Here is a 19,572-nt window from a genome sequence, read left to right as displayed (position 1 = left end):
ACAGGCAACTCGGGACACGCGCTGCCGCGTCCCACTCGTCCAGAGGCTGCGCACGGAGATGACGTCACGGGGCGTGATTGGCAGGCCCGGACGCCCGCTCCAGTAAGAAGGCGGCGGGCTGGGGAGCGGTGGGCGGGGCTCCGTGGCTCAGATTCCTGGAAAGCTGAAGGAGGGGAGAAAGCTGCCTAAGGAATAGCTGAACTATGTGTTCTCTTCATCTCCCTGTCTGCTCAGATTACCTTTCCCTGCCCCTGAGAATCCAAAGTATGATACTTCCCTAGAGATGAGCACATCTCTTTAAAAGTGCAGCCCCTTTCTGCATCTAAACTCAAAGCAGCCGCCTTGCTGGAGTGGCTCAGTGAGTGTGCTGCGACCTATGAACCTGGAGGTCCTGCTTGGGTTACCTGTCAGGGCACATGCCGGGGTTGAGGGGCTTGGTCCCCAGTGTGGGGCGTGCAGGAGGCCGCTGATTCTCCCTCATCATGGAGATGATCTCTTTCTCTTCCTTCCTCTCTGAAATCAATAAAAATATATATATTTTAAAAATAAATGAATGAATAAACTGAGAGCAGCCTGAGCTAAAACAACTAATGTAATGTTTTGTAATTTATAGATGTTGTCACATACATTGTTGCACACAGGCCTCATAAACAACCTCCTGGTCTCATTTCCACTTTCTCCATCTTTCCTCCCTCATCACATTGTCAATAAGTCTTAGTCTGCTTCAAAAATCTGAAAATCCAGCCCCTTCTCCTCATCCTTGCTGTCACTGCCTTAATTCACCATTACCACTCACCTGGACAATTGCAGGGATCACCGATCATTTCCCAGCTTTCCTTTTCCCTGAAATTCAGTTTTCTTCATAATAAGCTAAACTGGTCCTACCGTTTTCCTGCTTAAAAGCCTCTGCTAGCTCAGCTGCCTAGAAAATACAGCCAGTCTTCTTAAAATGGCACCAAAATCCTTCGTGATTTCTCAGTTTCTCTCCAGCTACTCCCAGCCTGGAACTTTATATAATTGCACAATTATGTCAACATATTGAGCCCAGAAGGTTTCATGGGTTCAATTCATTGAATTCGAATTGATTAAGCACTCACAAAGTATAATTACTGTACTAGATTCCAAAGATACAATGATTAATAAAATACATTCCCTAGTCCACAAAGAATTTACACCAGGCAAACTCCTAACAAAAATAATCAATGTAATGATACCTTCCAAGTGAGGATATTCCTAAGTCACCACCACTACTATCATCATCCTATCTTCCTTCTCAGCCCTCCAATACAAAACATACAGTTGATATCTCTGATAAGTACTTGCCATATCATGGGGTGAGTTGTTATTTTAATATTTTATTGATTTCAGAGAGGAAGGGAGAGGGAGAGATAGATTTAAAAAATCAATGATGAGAGAGAATCATTGAGCGGCTACCTCCTGCATGGCCTCTACTTGGGATTGAGCCCACAACCTGGGCTTGTACCCTTGACTGGAATAGAACCTGAGACCCTTCAGTCTGCAGGCCAACGCTCCATCCACTGAGCCAAACCAGCTAGGACTCATGGGGTGAGTTTTAGCATACTTGTTTTCTTTAACATACCTATTCTGCTACAATATATTAGGTGTTCAATAGATGTTTGTAGAATAATGTTCAATTCATATCCATAGAATAAATAATAAAGCCAACCAACTTTTAATGGACTTGTACAATATTCCAGACACTGTGTTGGACTTTGGGGATATAAAAAGAAGTAAGCCACAGTGCCTCTACATCTCTGCCTTCTATCCTAGATCTTATTGTGACAGGATAATAAGAAGCTAAGAAAATTGCTGGACAAGTGGAATAGGGAAACTGAGACAAAATTAAACTAGGATAAACAATTTGAACAACTTAAATCTAGCTTGTGAATCACAAGAATTAATCTTCCCCAATCATGGACAGTTGAAAGCAAATGGTTTATACCTCCCCTCCCTAACCAGAGAATACATAGCTTAAATCACCCTGGTCTGTGAAATAGAGAACAGAGACCCAATTAATGTCCATTGTGTCAGCTAAACCCAAGGACAAATGATATTAGGGGAACAAATAACAAAAGCCCCATTAAAGCCAGACAGACCCAAGATAAAAGTAAAGCAGGAAAGCAGACCAAAGAATGATCCCCAACTCCCCTATCCCCTCATTTTGATGCATTAGCACATTAAAAATGCACCTGGAAAGCTGGTAAATATTCTGCTGAAACCCTCTCCTAAGATTCTTGTCCTTAGGGGTGGAGGTGGGGGGTGGGGGTGGAGAGAGACATCCTTGCCTTCAAAAGTACCTGAATTAAAAGAACTCATACACAGAAGCATGGAATAGATTGGGAAATCTCAGAGGGAACGCTGGGGAGGGTGGGTGGGTGGGAAGAGATCAACCAAAGAGCTTGTATGCATATATGCATAACCCATGGACACAGACAATAGGGTAGCTAAAGCCTGGGGTGGGAGAGTGGGGTTGGGAAGTAGGGTGAAGGCGTGGTTAGATGAGGTCAGGGGGCGGGGAAATGGGACATATGTAATACTTTCAACAATAAAGATTTTTTTTTTTTAAAAAAAGAACTCATACATGTAAAGCAAGCAAGTGTAATAAAATGTTGCAAAAGTGATTGCCTAAGAATGACAAAGTGGAGGAAATAAATTCTGACTGGGTGAAGTGAAAAGGGGAAGTGGTCAGAAGTTTCATATAGAAAATGAGTTTTTAGTTGCCTTCAAAGAAAACCAGGTGTTCACCAGGTGGACGGGATGGAGAGGAGCATTCCTGGCAGTCCAGGCAGAAAATGCAGCATGAACAAAGCGAGTCATGAAACCATAAAACATGTTCTTTGCAACTACAAATAGCGTAGTACAGCTGGAGTGTATTGTATAAAGAGAGACTTCAAGAAATAGGAGCTAGGAACTAGAAAAGAAGGGACTAGATTAGGGTGAGTCTTATTTTTTATTCTAAATAGTAGCAGCCAAGGGGGGAACTATTAAAGTATTTTTAGGAGTGGAAATAATTTGTTCACCTTTGGAGTGCAGAAAAAAATTTAGTAAGACATGGACAATTATTTGAATGCAGTAAGATTTTGAGCTGAGTGCAGTTAGGAAACAGTAACAGCAACCACTCAGGCAAAGTAGATAAGTACAGGTGATGTAGTAGGATAGTAAGAAGCTAGGAAAATCCCTGTGCAAGTGGAATGAAGAAACTGAGACAAGAAAATTAAACAAGGCCAAACAGTTTGGGCAACTTACAGCCAGCTTGTGAATTGCAAGACCTCATCTTCCCTAACCAAGGACACTTGAGAGCAAATGGTTTGCACCCTTCTCCCTAACCAGAAAATACATAGCTTAAAGCACCCTGGCCTGGGAAAATATAGATCAAAGACCCAATGTATGCCATTTGTGCCAGCTAAACCCAAGGACAGATGAAGTTGGGGTACAAATAAGAAATACTCCATTAAAGCCAGACAGACCTAAGATAAAAGTAACATAGTAAAACAGATCAAAGAATAATTCAGAACTCCCCTATACACTCATTTTGATGCATCAACATATAAAAAATGCACCTGGAGCCAAAACCGGTTTGGCTCAGTGATAGAGCGTTGGCCTGCGGACTTAAAGGTCCCAGGTTCGATTCCGGTCAAGGGCAGTACATTGGTTGCGGGCACATCCCCGGTAGGGGGTCACCTGGAGAGCTGATGAATATTCTATTAAAACCCTTTCCGTAAGATTCTCACCTGCAGAAGAAAAAAAAAAAAAGAATAAGAAGTCCTCAGGACAAAGACTCAATGTGGGCTCACTCTAGAGCACACCCATGCCCCTTGCCAAACATGAACTTTTTTATTTCTAAGGGTCCCCATGAGATCTGCAACCAGGGGAACAGTGGGCAGCTGTAGTGCCACCGGGTCTCGCCCTGGACCCTGTCCAGGCCCCTTTTTCTCGGACTTCCCAGTGAGCTAATAACAGCCCCTCGTTGGCTCGCTTCTTTCTATAACGTTTCTAGAGAGCCAAAGCAGAGCACCGCCTGGGCTCTCCCCAGTTGTTTCTTACACCCTCATTTCTTCCTTTGTTTCGCTGTCCTCGGCATTAATAAACATACCTTCAAACCCATCTGGACTCCTGTTGTGAAATCTTTCCTACACAAAGTCAAGAACCCAAGCACTCCAGGCAGGCCTGAGGCAGACCTGCTCAGGGCAGGTCCCTGTCTGGTAACAGTGATAGACATTGAGGGGTGTCTAAGAAATGTTAAGGAGACAGGGCCAGAAAGCCTGGTGACTGGATTGACAAAACGAGTGAAGCAGAGGGAACATTTCCGATTAATGCCCACTTAAGTGGTCGTCACTGAGATTTGGAAAATCAAAAGAGAAGCAGTTTGGGGAATAAATGTACTGAGTTTGGTTGGAACATGTTTTTGTTTGTCTGATTGTTTTAATTGTAACAAAATACAGGTAACATAAAATTTACCATCTTAACCATTTTTAAGTGTACAGTTCAGTAGTGTTAAGTATTTTCACATTGCTCTGTGAACAATATCCAGAGCTTTTAAATTCTATACAGTCTATCCATTAAACAACCATTCCCCATGTCCCCCTCCCCTGCCCCTGCAACCATCATCCTATTTTGTGGTTCTAAGAAGTGAACTCTATTTACCTCATAAATGGAATCATACAATATTTTTCTTTCTGTGACTGGCTTATTTCACTTAGCATAATATCCTCAAGGTTCATCCGTATTATAATATGTGTCAGAATTTTCTTCCTTCCATTTCTTGCTCTCAGATGTTATGGCAGAGTAAATGAATTCCTGCTAAAATGACATGCTTAAGATAATAATATTTACCTTTTTTAAATGTGATTTGTATTTCACTAAAAATAGCCAGCAATTATTTCCCATGCCTCATAAAATCAAGCACATCTCCCCTTACCTTATTTCTAAGTGCTGCATATGAATTATCAATTGAAGAATTTACTAAGCACTTTCCATGTGGTTGACATTGTACGAGAGGATCAGCTGACTACAGAAAAAACACACCAAACTTTCTCAACATTAAAGAATTTATTTTAATAAAATTTAAAATAAATTTATTTTAATAGATTGATTTCCTGATGAGGAAACTGAAGAACACTGAGATTTAAGCAACATTAAAGAATGTGCAGGTTATATAACAGTTAGATGTAATAGATGATTTAATTTTCCAAAAAACAACTGGCAATGTAAAATTTAGTGTTGAAATACATAAGACTATAGAGGAAGATGGGTAATTGGGGCTTAATTGCTCATGGAATATCTAGAGAGAAAGAAAACCTGTGTACATGTGCAGTTATTCAGGTTGTTCAAAGGACAAAAGGCAGGAACCAATAACTTACCACCTGCTTGCCAATAACTTGTTAAATGCTTTGACATTTGAAGCCTCCTTTTAGCTTTGGTATCCTCCCAAGAAGAGGGTGTGAAATTTATTTTAATAGATTGATTTCCTGATGAGGAAACTGAAGAACACTGAGATTTAAGCAACATATTTAAAGTTGGCAGGAAATAGCACAGTTGGGCCTAAATGACATTCATTTAAAGCACATTTATGAGTACTTGCTATCTACTAGATACTAAGCAAAGCACTTTTATTTGATCTTCAACTCTTGTACTCTTGTCATCATTTTAATTATCTACTAAGCATTTCCTTTCAGTAATTCTCAGAGCTAGCTATATTAAAACTGATGCATCGTTGTTATTGTTTTGCCAAGAACCAACAGATCACAAAAAATAATAAAAGGGAAAACAAATATAATCAGAATATATGGAGTATTGTAGTTTGATAAGGTCTTAATTTTATACATCTTCAAGCTACCTGTCTTTGAAGTCTCCCTCAATGAGTAGGGAGAAAAAGACACTTTTAACTAAGGAAGCATATCCAGACAAGGAGCTCAATTCGGAAGCAAGCAGGAAGAGGACTTTTAAGACTGGCTATTAGTGATTTATAGGCTTCCCTGCTTGTGGGAATCTTCCTTTCAAAGCTTAGCTCAAATGCTACCTCCATGAAGGCAATTCTGATGCATCAGTTATTATTCAGTAATTCTTCAGTTTAACTAATGCCTTGAAAGACAAGCTCATTTCAGGCAGCTGAAAGGCAAAAGAGGCTCCTCAGCAAAAAGAAATTGTTCTACGAAACCACCAAAGTTCATTATATGCTCATGCAATCTATATATATAAAAGGCTAAGTGACTGACCATCTGTCCGTCCAACAGTCTGACTGACCAACCGGCCGGTACATATGACGCACACTGGCAATTTAAAAATAAACGTTGACTCGCACATGTGCGATACATGTAATGCTCTTGCTGGTGCCAATCGCATGCATGTGTTTCTGTCATTGTTGATCATGAATTTGGTTGACACTTCTATTATAGAGAAAGGGCGAATAGCGATATTAAAATATTTATTCTAATTAATTTCCTTTCAATGTGCATGAATCTGTGCACTGGGCCACTAGTGATAAATAGAACTATAAGTGATTGCCTTCTGATACTCGCAAGCAGAATGTAAAATCTTCACTCCATTACTGCCGGTAAAGGGCAAGATATTGTACATTTAGTTTTATTGGCTGTCTCCTCATTAGAATGAAAGCTTCACTAGAGGAGGACTTTGTTTTTCTCCCTGCTGAATCTGCATAGCCAAGAAGAGTCCCCGGCACTTGGTACATCCTACGTAAATATGTATTGAATAAATTAAAAAATGGGAGGAGATAAAGTGGAATTTAGGAAAGATTTCACAAAGTTGCTTATATCACAACAGATCTCAGAAGGATGCAGGGATTATCCTAAACAGGTAAGGGAGTCTGGGAATGGCAGATAAAATAGAGTTCAAAAGTAAGGGGGATTAAAACCACATGATTTATTTAAATTAGACAAAATGGTGTTGTATTGTTAGGATGCAAACACTTTGTGCTTTTTTTTATAGCATATCCACCTTTTCTCCTGTAGGAGAACTAATTGCTTACCGCCTTTTCCAAATAGAGAGTTCTTTAAGAATGGGGACTATGTTTTAGTTATATCTTTATTTTCAAATTTCTTAAACAGCAGATATTCAGTAACTGTTAAATAAATGGAAAATGGTGTTTATTGGTTGGAGGGTATGGAAACATATTGATTGATTATTAAAACGAAAATGGATTTCTTTGTGTAGAAAAGTGTCTTGTTTGAAAACTTTAGAACAGAAAGGGATTTAGAGATCATCTAATTCAGTTTTCCCACTTTATAGATGAGAAAACAAGCATAGAAATGTTGATTACCTGAGGTCAGCAACTAGGTAGTTATAATTAAGAACTAGAACACCAGTTTTAACCAATGATGTATCATCTTCTTAAAAGATGTGCTCTTAAAAGTGGCCTGAAAATTCGGCATTATCTACTAAAGTAAAAACTGGATATACTTTATGATCTCTCTTGGAGAAAGACTTGTACCAATCTGCAAGAAGTCATTGACAAGGATCTTCATTGTAGGTTTTTTTGTGTGTTAAAGTGAAAAGTTGAAATCAATCTAAATGACACCAAGAGAGATATAGCCATATTTACTTTATGAAAGCCATGCTATGGAATATTATGAAACACTTAAAAATGGACATAGTTTGATATATATGTACTAACATGAAAGGATCTTGAAGACATTGCTAATTTTTTTTGTTTTTTGTTTCTGAAGCAATTCACAGAAAGATACATTCTGTGCTGTACCCTTTAAGCCTCGGGTTCTCCCAATAAAACAATACAATTCACCTGATACCACTTTATATGTGTGGAAAATACCACACATATAAATAATACCACTTTAAATGTGTGGAAAATTTCGGGATGATTCACAGCAAACAAGTCCTTTGGAAAGGACTACTGGATGAGGGGTTTTTGACCTGAACTGTAATGTTTTGTTTTAACAAGGAGAATGCATTATTCATATATATATATATATATATATATATATATATATATATTAGTTTTGCTTTCGTTTGCTGTTAAAATAAAATTTTCAAGAAATTAGACATGAATTATGATTTATTTAGTAAGAAACGGGGCTGAGAGGTAATTATTCTGTATAAAGGCTGCTACAACATATGAAGAATAAAATAAGGCCTTTCGGAAGATTAAAAAAACAGATGAGATGAGAGAGCCTCAAGGGCAGAATGGGACAATGGATTACTCGCAGGCGAAGCAATACGGGTTATGGGAGGAACGGTTGGGGGAGGGGGAATCCTGGTGTACGCAGGAAGCCACGCTAGAAATCAGAGTTAAAAAGGCCAAGTGGGATTCCACAGGGGCGGGGCTAACATGGTGCGCACGCGCAACTAGGTCCAGGTGGGCCGCCGCGGCGGAAGAAAGCCACCTATAGACGCTGCGCCGCTCGGCTGCTGCGCATGCGCAGGCGGGCCGGGGCCCGAGTCTCCTTTGCGGCCTCTGCTGCCGCGGCCGCTTCCCGTGGAGTTGAGTCTCGTGCTTTCTTCCTTCGCTCGCTGGCGGGTTCGCGCCTTTCACGTCCTCGGGCAGCGAGGCTGGGGAAGGGGTTGGAGGGGGCTGTTGACCGCTGCCTTTAAGTTGTGCTCGGGGCGGCCATGTCGGCCGGCGAGGTCGAGCGTCTAGTGTCGGAGCTGAGCGGCGGGACCGGAGGGGATGAGGAGGAAGAGTGGCTCTATGGCGGTACGGAACTTCCTGTCCTTTCTCTCTCCCCCGGATTCTCTCAGGCCTCCCCTCCCGGCGCGCAAACGGCCGTCCCCTCTGGCCCCTCACGGCCGCGCCGGGGGCCTCTGGTACGGAACCTGGTTCGGCCTGCGTCAGGCCGGGCGCGGTGTGCGTGTTCCCCACCGGCCTCGGCCTCCTTTCGCCCAGCCCACACCCCCAAACACGCTCGCACCCCGCGGCGGCGGCGGGGTCGGCCCCAGACCCTCGCCCTCCGCCTGGCCGGGACTGCTCGGCCACCTCGCCTCCGCGCTTTTTATTTTTTACTTTTTTTTTTTTTTAAAGAAAAACGATTCTGAGCAGTGCTGGTGTGTCTCTTCCAGCCCCGTGGCTGTGGGATTCCCTCCCTGTCCCTTTAAGCAGCAGTTATTGTGCAGTGAGTGGCTCAATAAAGTTGATGCTGTGAAACTAACGTCTTGTTTCTTGATGGTCAGTTTGTATGGAATGCACCTGCAAGGGTACCTCCTTGTCTGAAAGTCGTGCTTTAAAAATAATTAAGAGAGAAAGAAAGAAAGAGATGGGATACATTATGGCCCATAAAGAAAACCCCGAATGTCTCCTGTAGGTATGAAGGTGTGAAGTTTTCTTCTCGAAGAGACTGCTCTTGAACCCACATCGTGGCAGTAACATGCCCCTCAGGCTTACACTTGTCAGTCTCATCTCATGTATTCATTTCTCTCGAAATAAATTTAATACATCTTGGCACTTTCTGTTTTGAAAGGCACTTGTTCAGACATTTGCTTTTTAACTGTTATTAAGTCACAGTCCCTTCTTGTTTGTTACAGATACTAGATTTGAAAATTAATATTTGTTCCTTGCCAGAAATGTATATCCTTGATTGTCTTTAGAATAGTATAGTGAAAGTATAGGTTTGAGCACCGTGATGATGTGACTTTGACAAACTTTGATTTTTGATAAACTTGTAAAATAAAATAATTTGTCTTTGGTGGCAAGATTTAGCAGTAGTAATACTCTTTGATATGTAAATGTGTAGGGTTTTTTTTTTTTTTTTTTTACGAAGAACTAGAAAAGCCTTTAATACCACTTTAAGTTTATTTTTATGGGAGTAAAGTCTGATTTTATTTTATTTTTTCATAAAAAGACATATCTTGTTAAGTCATTATAAGGTGATCTAACTTTGGATGTGCTTATAGGCCCATGGGACGTGCATGTGCACAGTGATTTGGCAAAGGACCTAGGTTAGTGCTTGTGATGATCACTTCAGATTTTCATACTACTAGTTTCTTTAAGAGTAGTTTGTTTGTTAATTTTATTTATTTATTTATGTATTTTTTTTGGTAGATGAAAATGAAGTTGAAAGGCCAGAAGAAGAAAATGCCAGGTTAGTGAAATTTCTTGTTGATACTTAACACAGATACTGTGATACAGCGGTTCTATCAACAAGTTGTTAAAATTATTTCATTGTAATCGTGGGTTTGATTACATTTTGACTAAAGGTTGGAAGACATTGAATCCTTGGGAGTTTATTCCTGTTTCAGGACCTAATCTTACACTAGTCTGTTTATTTGCTAGTAGCTGAGGGGACAAAGATTTTAAAGTAAGCGTTTACTTTTCAGTGTTAAGTAACTTTTTATTCTTAAGTGGAGTATACAGTATATCTATTAAGACTGTTAAGAAAAAACTTAAAAATTTTTAAAAAATATATAATCTTAAGTTACAATGAATATTTATGATGGTGTAATGCACTTTGGTTATAATTTCAGCATTTTGTATTTAAATGCAAAGTAGAATTAATGAACTTGACACAAGATTAGTTCCCTTTTTTAGGTGACTGGAAAAGTATGAGTATCGTTTATAGAACATGTACAGGGAGCCAGAAACTGAATTCTAAATTTCAGAACAGCTTCTGTATATACAAGTTAATGGATATGCTGACATTACTCTGATCAGAGGCCTTAGTGTTCTATAATGGGGAAAGGGCGGTTAAAAACAAACGGCTTTTAGAGAATATTTGGTTTTAATAAATGGGGGAAATAGTACTTCACAACCACTAGGATGGCTGTAATAAAGACAGCAACAAGGTGTTGGTGAGGATATGGAACCCTCATACACTGATGTTGGGATTGTAAAATGGTGCAGCTACTTTGGGAAACAGACTGGAAGTTTCTTAAAAGATTAAACACAGAGTCATGATATGATTAAGGATTGCCAATCCTTGTTCTGTACCTTAAGAGAAATGAAAACATACATCTACGCAAAAACTTGTTAGGTTCTGTTCTGCAGATTTATGTGAAACTACCTTTAACGAGACCAATTCTGCCATACGCTAATTGGTATAAACAAAGTTATGTTCCTAAGCATCTCATCAATGTTCATCAAAGTTATGTTCCTAAGCATCTCATCATCTCATAAGAAAACGATGTTCATGAAAGGATGTTATTCGGGCACCTTCTGTACATGAGTATTCATAGCATTATTCATAGTAGCCAAAAAATGGAAATAACCAGTGTCCATCAAATAATGGATAGATAAATGTGGTATATTTATACAGTGGAATACTATTTGACAGTAGAAGGAAATGAAGTATTTGTGTGTTACAACATGGGTGAACCTTGAAAACATGCTAAGTGAAAGAAGCCAGTCACAAAGGACTGCATATTGTATAATTTTATTTATATTAAATGGACAGAATATGTACATTCATAGAGATACCAAGTAATTAGTGTTGCCCTGACTGAGTACAGGGCAAAATGGGAGTGACTAATATATACAGGATTTTTTTTTGTCAGGGGGTGGGGGGGGGTTCGTGAAAATGTTCTGGGATTAGATAGTTGTTATTGTTGCACTATTCTATAAATATACTAAAAACCATTGAGTTGCGCATTTGAGATGAGTGGCTAGTGTAGTGTATGAATTATATCTCAAAGGTGTTATTTGAATACAATTGAATGGAGAGACAAAGTAAGAAGTATAGATAGAAATAGCTTTGGGGATGCTGAAATTAGCCTATTTTTCCTCAAAATTATTCCTTATATCGGAAGACATTAAAAAAAAACACTCATTGCTATATTTGAAATTTTATCACCTGGCGTTTAAATGTATGTATTCAACCCAGTTTCTAATGCTAATCTTAGCCACAAGGTGAGGATTTGTGTAATTTATAATTTGGAAAGTAATTAGTATTTCTTTATACCCTGTTTTACAGTTAGTTAAGAAATTAATTGATAACAAGGTCCAGAATCACAACTAAATACACCTTTTTGTGAGCTAATTTTTATTTCATTTATTTTTGTTAATATCAGTTTTTGGTTATAATTCTTGAAGCTTATTTTCTGATTAAACATTCTTTAATTTTAATTCCACAATACACAGCCTGATTAAATTTATTGGAGAGGTGCCTTTTGCCTTGCCTGAGCACTACCAAAAATGTCTTTATATTCCTTAATAAAACTTTATTTGGTGAGCTATTAAATTTATTTAATCTTATGGGAAAGATCTACCCTTCAGATTTTATTTTTCTAGAAAATGTTTATAATTTTATCATGTTTTTAGCATTTTAATGGTGATAGAGAATTAAAACTTTTAAAAGTTTATTGGGGAAGAGAGCATCAAACCAGAGTTCTAGTATCCAGCTTGGTGTACACATTGCATCTCTCCAAGTGAGCTGAGTCCTTGTTAGAATTTTCCCCAGCTTCTTTGTGACTGGCTTATTATTAAAACCTCTGCTCTTCTTAACCATTGCATTATACTATCTCCAGTTCTCTCATGTTTTATCCATGTTTTAGCTAACCATATTTTTTTTTGACATAAACAAGTTGAACTTCTTTCTGGCTACCTGAAAGCTTATTTAAGCAGGAGTAAATGTACCGAAGAAATATAGTTGCAGGTTTTTCTTGACTCAAGCAGTAGAACAGTGAAAATATAACAGATAAACTATAGTTCTTATTTTTCATTTTACTTTATTTGGAGATTGTATTATAAAATGCCAAGGTAGAGAGATTAAATTGATTTATGTAGAAACTACTTGATACAGAATGAAGTTTAGAAGATAGCAGAAATCTAATGAGGTCTTTGACTTGAGTAATTGTTAGTGGCTTTGTACTTGCATTTCCTTTTCTATAAATGAGGTTAATGGTTAATTCCCACTATGAAAATTAAAATTATTAAAAAAATAAGAAACCAATTAACTCTATAGTACTAGAAGTTGTATTTGATTGTTAATGGCCAAGTGTGATAAGACATTTGTGAAAAAGATATAAGAGAATAAGTGTCTTACTATTGTGTCAATTTTGTCGTAACGGCAAATTCAAGATAACTGGCCTTAAAAAAATAGTTTTTTAATGCATCAAAAGTAGTCTGCAGCTATCATTAGTGTCAAATTGGAAAACAGTCTTAAATGAAGATAAACTTTTTTATCTTAAAATTTATTTTCTATACAACAAGGAACATACTAGTACATCCAATAAAGTGATGAAACAGAAAGCCAGGAAAAACCATGTATGTTAACTGAATACTAAAAGAGTTAATGTGATCATATTACATCTGAAAATAGGAAACTTACATAGTCCTTGACAATTACATTAGTTTTGGCACACAGAGGATGTTCGATAAAGATTTAGGATAAGTACAAATGTGATGCATATTTTTACAATGTAAAAAAACACACAAAACCTCAAATTATATTCCACCATTAAATTGCAAATTTGACACCATTAACAAATTTGGAGGCAGTTCCATTCTATTTCTAATGTTGAGCAAGGCATGAGAAATACAGAGTAGGTAGTTTTTACTATTTATTTTCTTAACATCTAGTGGAGACAATTTTAAGCAACTATCAGGCATAGCTTAAAAATACTAGGATACCTTATCTGTACTTCTCAGAAGTAATACTAGGCATATGTACTTATTTTTGTTGTTTGTAGTGCCAATAATCCTCCATCTGGAAATGAAGATGAAACTGCTGAGAACGGCGTACCTAAACCGGTAACATAAGGATTCGAAATCTAGTTACTTCTCTGTTTAAAATCTTTATCAATAGTTTTGCCTTCACTTAGGAATAAAGCCAAAATTCAATATGACTTTCATTATCCTGCTTGATCTGGCCCCCTCTTAACATCACTTACCTCATCTGGTGCCATTAAAAGCGTAACGAAGAGAAGTAGTGAGAAGATTTCCGATGAAATAGGGCATGTGCATAGGCTTGATGTTTATTTCAAGGAACTGAATGGTCATAGATCATCTAAATAGATAATACCCTGATTTTCAAAGCAGACATTTGAGTCTTAAAACCTAAGTTTGATTGCCATGTTTTTTATTTTTCAGCAAAAAGGTTTTTTGTATAAATGATAGTATTTGACCTCATCCCTGTTGAAAGTGATGTTTTTTGGGGTGTGTGTGAACATATTATGGGTCCTATGTCTATTTTTAACATTTTACTTCCCTCCCCATAGTTACTCTACAAGTTTGTATCAAAAATTATTTTGCCTAGTTTTTCTACTTTTAAAATTGACTATTTTGTGACGAAGCACAAAATAGCCTTTTAGAGCCAAAACAAAAGCTTGTAAATGGCCTTTCTTTTACTCATAGAAACAAAGTATTCCCTCACCCATTTGCATGCAGGGCCTCTTATAGGTGTAAATAAATTCCAGGAATAAGTGAGATGCTCCCTAACTATTTGGTGCTTTTTAAATTTTTTGTTAATCCTCACCCGAGGATTTCCCATTGATTTTTTTTTTTTTTTTTAGAGCAAGTGGGTGAGGATTTGTGGGGAAGAGAAACATAAATTGGTTTCTTCTCACACACCCCCTTACTAGGCCAGTAAGGACCCTACTACCCAGGTATTCGCCCTTGACTGGGAATCACACGCACAAGCTTTAGGTTCTCTTGCCAATGCTCTACCACTGAGCAACACTGGCCAGGGCTATTTGGTGGTTTTTAACCTTGACCCTGTGACTGTTAAAATTGTTTTCCTCTTAACTTTATATATTCTTTTCACCAAGAATTTATCAAATACTTTTTAATAATTTTATCTTCTCTATATGTTAGTAAATTGCGTTAGATCCTTTTTGCAAGAGGAGCAGTTATAAATGATAAAATGATGATGGTGAAAAAGGTTTTCACATTCTTATCCTTTTTATCATGTAAATCATTGAAGTTATAAATGAATTGAAATAAGGATCAGTTCTGTGAGCTTGTAACTTTTCTGTAAATCTATAGCTTAATTGTAAAACGGTTACTTTTTCATTTATTCATATCAAATATTGAAATGGATTATTGAATGTATTTTATAATTGTTTATGTTGGTATAGAAAGTGACTGAGACTGAAGATGATAGTGATAGTGACAGTGATGATGATGAGGATGATGTCCATGTCACTATAGGAGACATTAAAACGGGAGCACCACAGTATGGGTAAGTTATTTTTAAGTAACAATTGTGTGACTAAATTAAAGATAGTATGCCTATATCAAGCCATTAGTGGTTGATTTAATTGTTTTTTACATTTTTCCTTCTTACCATGAGTTGCTAAGAGAATAGATCTTAAAAATTCTCAGCATAAGGAAAAAAATATTTGTGACTAAGTGTGGTGATGTATGTTAACTAAACTTTGCAATTTAAACACATTGCATCATGTTGTATACCTAAAATTAATGTTATTTTTTAAAATCTATTTTTATTGATTTCAGAGAGGGAGAGGTAGAGAGAGAGAAATGCCGGTGATAAGAATCATTGATTGGCTGCCTCATGCATGCCCCCTACTAGGGATTGAGCCCCGCAACCTGGGCGCAGTATATGTTAAATTTTAATTGCAGCTCATGATAAAAGGAATTTCACCATGACAATATCTCTTTTCTAAAGATAATTAGGTAAAGTTACATCGGAGTAGCAGTATTTTTGATTCTTGAAATTAAAGTTTTTATAAATGAATTGAATACAACAAATTCTTTAGCTAGAATTAGAAAACCTTAAATTGCAGTTTGCATCTGTATTGTTTTGCGATTTTATTACTTATCCAAAGCTGAGTTTAGGTTTTTAATTTTTTTGTCCAGTAAAAACAGTATCAAAAGTATTGCTTTTTGATCCTCATAGTGTTTTTTTAAATTATTAATTATCCCGTAGACTTTTTTCAGTAAAATTCTGATTCAAGTGAGTGACTCATTAAGTATGTATAAAATCTTATGGAAATATTGTACTATATAGTTTATTAAGCAGCCTTATCTGGAATCAACCAATATATATACAATACACACCAGTACGTTTGAAGATGGGTGGGCAAAAGTAGGTTAATAATGATGCTGCTGATGATAATATAATAAGTAATAAATAAGGCCGAAACTGGTTTGGCTCAGTGGATAGAGCGTCGGTCTGCGGACTGAAGGGTCCCAGGTTCGATTCCGGTCAAGGGCATGTACATTGGTTGCGGGCACATCCCCGGTAGGGGGTGTGCAGGAGGCAAATGGTCGATGTTTCTCTCTCATCGATGTTTCTAGCTCTCTATCCCTCTCCCTTCCTCTCTGTAAAGAATCAATAAAATATATTTAAAAAAAAAAGAATATAAGAATACATTGTTTACTATATTCACAACTGTAAATCTACTTTTCCCCACCCCTACATTTTATCTCTTCAGTAGAGCCTTTGTTTTCAAAGTTTTTTATTTCAGGAACTCACTTTTACAATATAATAATGACTGCCTGTGTAATTTTAAAAGCCTAGCAACTTTTTTGGAAGCAGGGTTGAGAAGAGACTAAATTACTTACGTTAGAGGTAGATAACTATTTTTGAAAAAAAAAAAATTTTTTTTATTGATTTTTTTTTTTTTTTTTTTTTACAGAGAGGAAGGGAGAGGGATAGAGTTAGAAACATTGATGAGAGAGAAACATTGATCAGCTGCCTCCTGCACACTCCCTACTGGGGATGTGCCCACACACAAGGTACATGCCCTTGACTGGAATCGAATCTGGGACCCTTCAGTCCGCAGGCTGACGCTCTATCCACTGGCCAAACCGGTTAGGGCAATAACTATTTTTAAAATATATTTTCATTGATTTCAGAGAGGAAAAGAGAGGGAGAGGGAGAGAGAGATAGAAGCATCCATGATGAGAGAGAATCATTGATCAGCTTCCTCCTGCAGGCCCCCTACTCGGGATCAAGCCCACAACCCGGGCATGTGCCCTTGACTGGAATCAAAATTGGTTCCACAGGTCAATTAACAGGCCCACAGGTCAATGCTCTGTCCACAGGTCAATGCTCTGTCCACTGGTCAATGCTCTGTCCACTGAGCCAAACTGGCTAGGATGAGGTAGATAACTTTTGAAGTTCTCCTCATTCCCACTTTTAAAGTAAATAGTGTTGGACTTATAATATGTTAGCAGGCTTCTACTCTAATAGACCTTTACCATCTGCATTATGCAAAAGAAACACTTTAGTATGATATACTACTCATGGCATATTTAGCAAATACTTTTATTAGTATATAAAATTTGTATTTGCCAGTATAGAGCAATGAAAGCAAATGGTGATTTCTTTTATTAATATGACCAATTTTTGGTAGGAATCACTTGCAGATATTAAATGCACAGACTCCCATAGTACTATCTGAACTTTATGTCTTATAGCAATTTCTAGTCCATGAATTCTTACATTTATACATGTTTGGGCTCTAAATTCCTTAAGAGTAGAAATCTTGGTTTATGAATTTTCCTATTCCTTATATTGCCTTACATGTAGTAAGTATTCAATAAATCTTTATTGACTGGGTAGACTACATGTTAAAACATAATTGACTTTGAATGTATGCGCCCTGACCTGGTATTGAACCCTTAACCTTATTTTTTAAAATGTATTTTTTATGCATTTCGAAGTAAGCTATACATCTTTCTGAAGGGTGTAAAGCTTATTTAACCTTGATAACTCAAGACATATTCCTTGAAAACTGAAAGAGAACCAGTGAGAAAATTAATTAAATTTAGTGGCTATTTGTGTACACTTCACAAGCATATTTAAAGAACAAATTGTTTGAGAAACAATATTAAATTGGTTTATTGTTAGCTCTTAGAAAGTACAAAATAGAATTTTTTGATAACATACTTTTGTTACAAAGTTCATTTTATCTAGCTGGTAGGAACAATTTATCTTGTATAGAAAAGTATTTTTTTAGCTATATCTTTGAGATTCTTTCAGTAAGTACTTTTCAAAGACAGTTTGGCACTTTACTAATTGATGATGGGGTTATCTATAATAATAAAAGTGCAGTATGCTAATTAGGCCGGGCTGGGAGGGAAGCCCGGGTCCTGGTTATCAGAGGAAAGCCAGTGCTGGCAGCCAGGGGAAGGAAGGCCTACTCATGCACAAGTTTTGTGCATCAGGCCTCTAGTAAAAAATAATATAATAGTCTTTTTTTTTTTTTTTTTTTACCAGAAGTAGTGAGGAAGACAGAGCAATACTTTTAACGAGTGTAAGTGCAAGAATAGGAACATATACAAAGTGATTTGAAAGCTTTGAGAGGAGAGTTGCTATAAGCCTACAGGTGTTGGAAGATGCTAGAGGAGGTATTTTAACTTGTTTGAATAATTCTTGAGTTAAAAGGAAGGGAAGCTGGATGATTTAGGTAGAGGATACTATTTAGATGCAGTGCAAGCATGGTTTAAGGAACCACAAGCCTGAAGGATAAAGGTAAATGAGAAAGGGTGGTCAAAACTATTTAAGGAGAAGGGAGTTAGACTGTTTTTGCTGTGTTATCATGGAACCTTTGTACTTTTTTTTTTAGGCAAGTCAGCTTATTTGCAAAGATAAATAGTAGCAGTAGACTAGTTAGATATTAGTTGTCAAAGTGATTGTCCACATGAGATAATCCAAACTAAGCCAACAGCAATAGTATAGAGATGAATGGGAAAATAAGGTATATCTGAGTGAGTATTAATTAGAAATAGTAAATTGGTAACTGAATGGTTGTGGATGGAGAGGGGGAAAAAGACTCAATGACTTACAGGTCTCGAGCAATTTATTGAGTACATAACAGTGCTATGTAAGTGAATAACCTAGGTGTCAAATTTAGTACATTGGAGACCAAAAGGTGGAAATTACTAGGAAAGTCCAGTTGGCTAAACTTGGTAGGGTAAAGAACCAAATTAAATTACATGGATATAATGTGAGAATATGTTATTGAAAACATTGTCTATAACTTGAGGTGTTACTAATATCTTTTTGCTATGTGGGAATTGAGCCTTCTTCCTTACCTACTTACTCACTTTTGTCCCTTTTTCCCTAACCTCCCCAATAATGTATACATCTATTTTGGTCAGTATATTTGATTTTCCTACTCTTACGTAAGAATGCGTTATATAGAAAAGCAGGAAAGTGTCTATAAACTCATTAAAGAAAATGTATACAAGGTCTATGGGATGTTAAGTGACTTGGCTAAGATTATACAATTAATAAACTTGTATTTGAACTTGAGTCTGTGTGACTGAAGTTTTTCCCTCCCTCTGTCACATGTATGTTACACTACATTAAAAAAAGGTGTAGCCGAAACCGGTTTGGCTCAGTGGATAGAGCGTCGGCCTGCGGACTGAAAGGTCCCAGGTTCGATTCCGGTCAAGGGCATGTACCTTGGTTGCGGGCACATCCCCAGTAGGGGTTGTGCAAGAGGCAGCTAATCGATGTTTCTCTATCATCGATGTTTCTAACTCTCTATCCCTCTCTCTTCCTCTCTGTAAAAAAATCAATAAAATATGTTTAAAAAAAAAAAAGGTGCAGCTCAGTAATTTTTTAGAGTGTATAGATTCATGTAACCACCATCCAAATCAAGATATGGAACATCACTAGTATTCTAGAAACTTCCCTCTTGTTTTCTGTAATCATTAACAACAGACCACCACCAAGC

At 37.4% G+C, this 19,572-nt stretch overlaps 1 protein-coding gene across 9 annotated transcripts in view; it reads left to right on the top strand.

Moving 5' to 3' along the window:
- The first annotated feature begins 8,399 nt into the window (after positions 1–8,399).
- Positions 8,400–19,572, top strand: part of FIP1L1 (factor interacting with PAPOLA and CPSF1) — an 80,909-nt gene continuing 69,736 nt past the window's right edge. For 5 of the 9 annotated variants that reach the window (XM_054728992.1, XM_028143802.2, XM_028143801.2 and 2 more), the window contains exons 1-5: positions 8,400–8,689; positions 9,883–9,927; positions 10,031–10,070; positions 13,612–13,672; positions 14,998–15,101. In XM_054728992.1, the coding sequence (XP_054584967.1) occupies positions 8,605–8,689; positions 9,883–9,927; positions 10,031–10,070; positions 13,612–13,672; positions 14,998–15,101 (335 nt within the window). In that variant the 5' untranslated portion in view covers positions 8,400–8,604. The remainder of the gene's footprint in view (positions 8,690–9,882; positions 9,928–10,030; positions 10,071–13,611; positions 13,673–14,997; positions 15,102–19,572) is intronic. The other 4 variants (XM_054729022.1, XM_028143804.2, XM_054729009.1 and 1 more) reach the window with 1 other exon arrangement.

The sequence above is a fragment of the Eptesicus fuscus genome, chromosome 2, assembly GCF_027574615.1.
Source record: "Eptesicus fuscus isolate TK198812 chromosome 2, DD_ASM_mEF_20220401, whole genome shotgun sequence".
NCBI classification, from domain to species: domain Eukaryota; kingdom Metazoa; phylum Chordata; class Mammalia; order Chiroptera; family Vespertilionidae; genus Eptesicus; species Eptesicus fuscus.
This window is presented reverse-complemented; position numbering and strand designations above follow the sequence as displayed.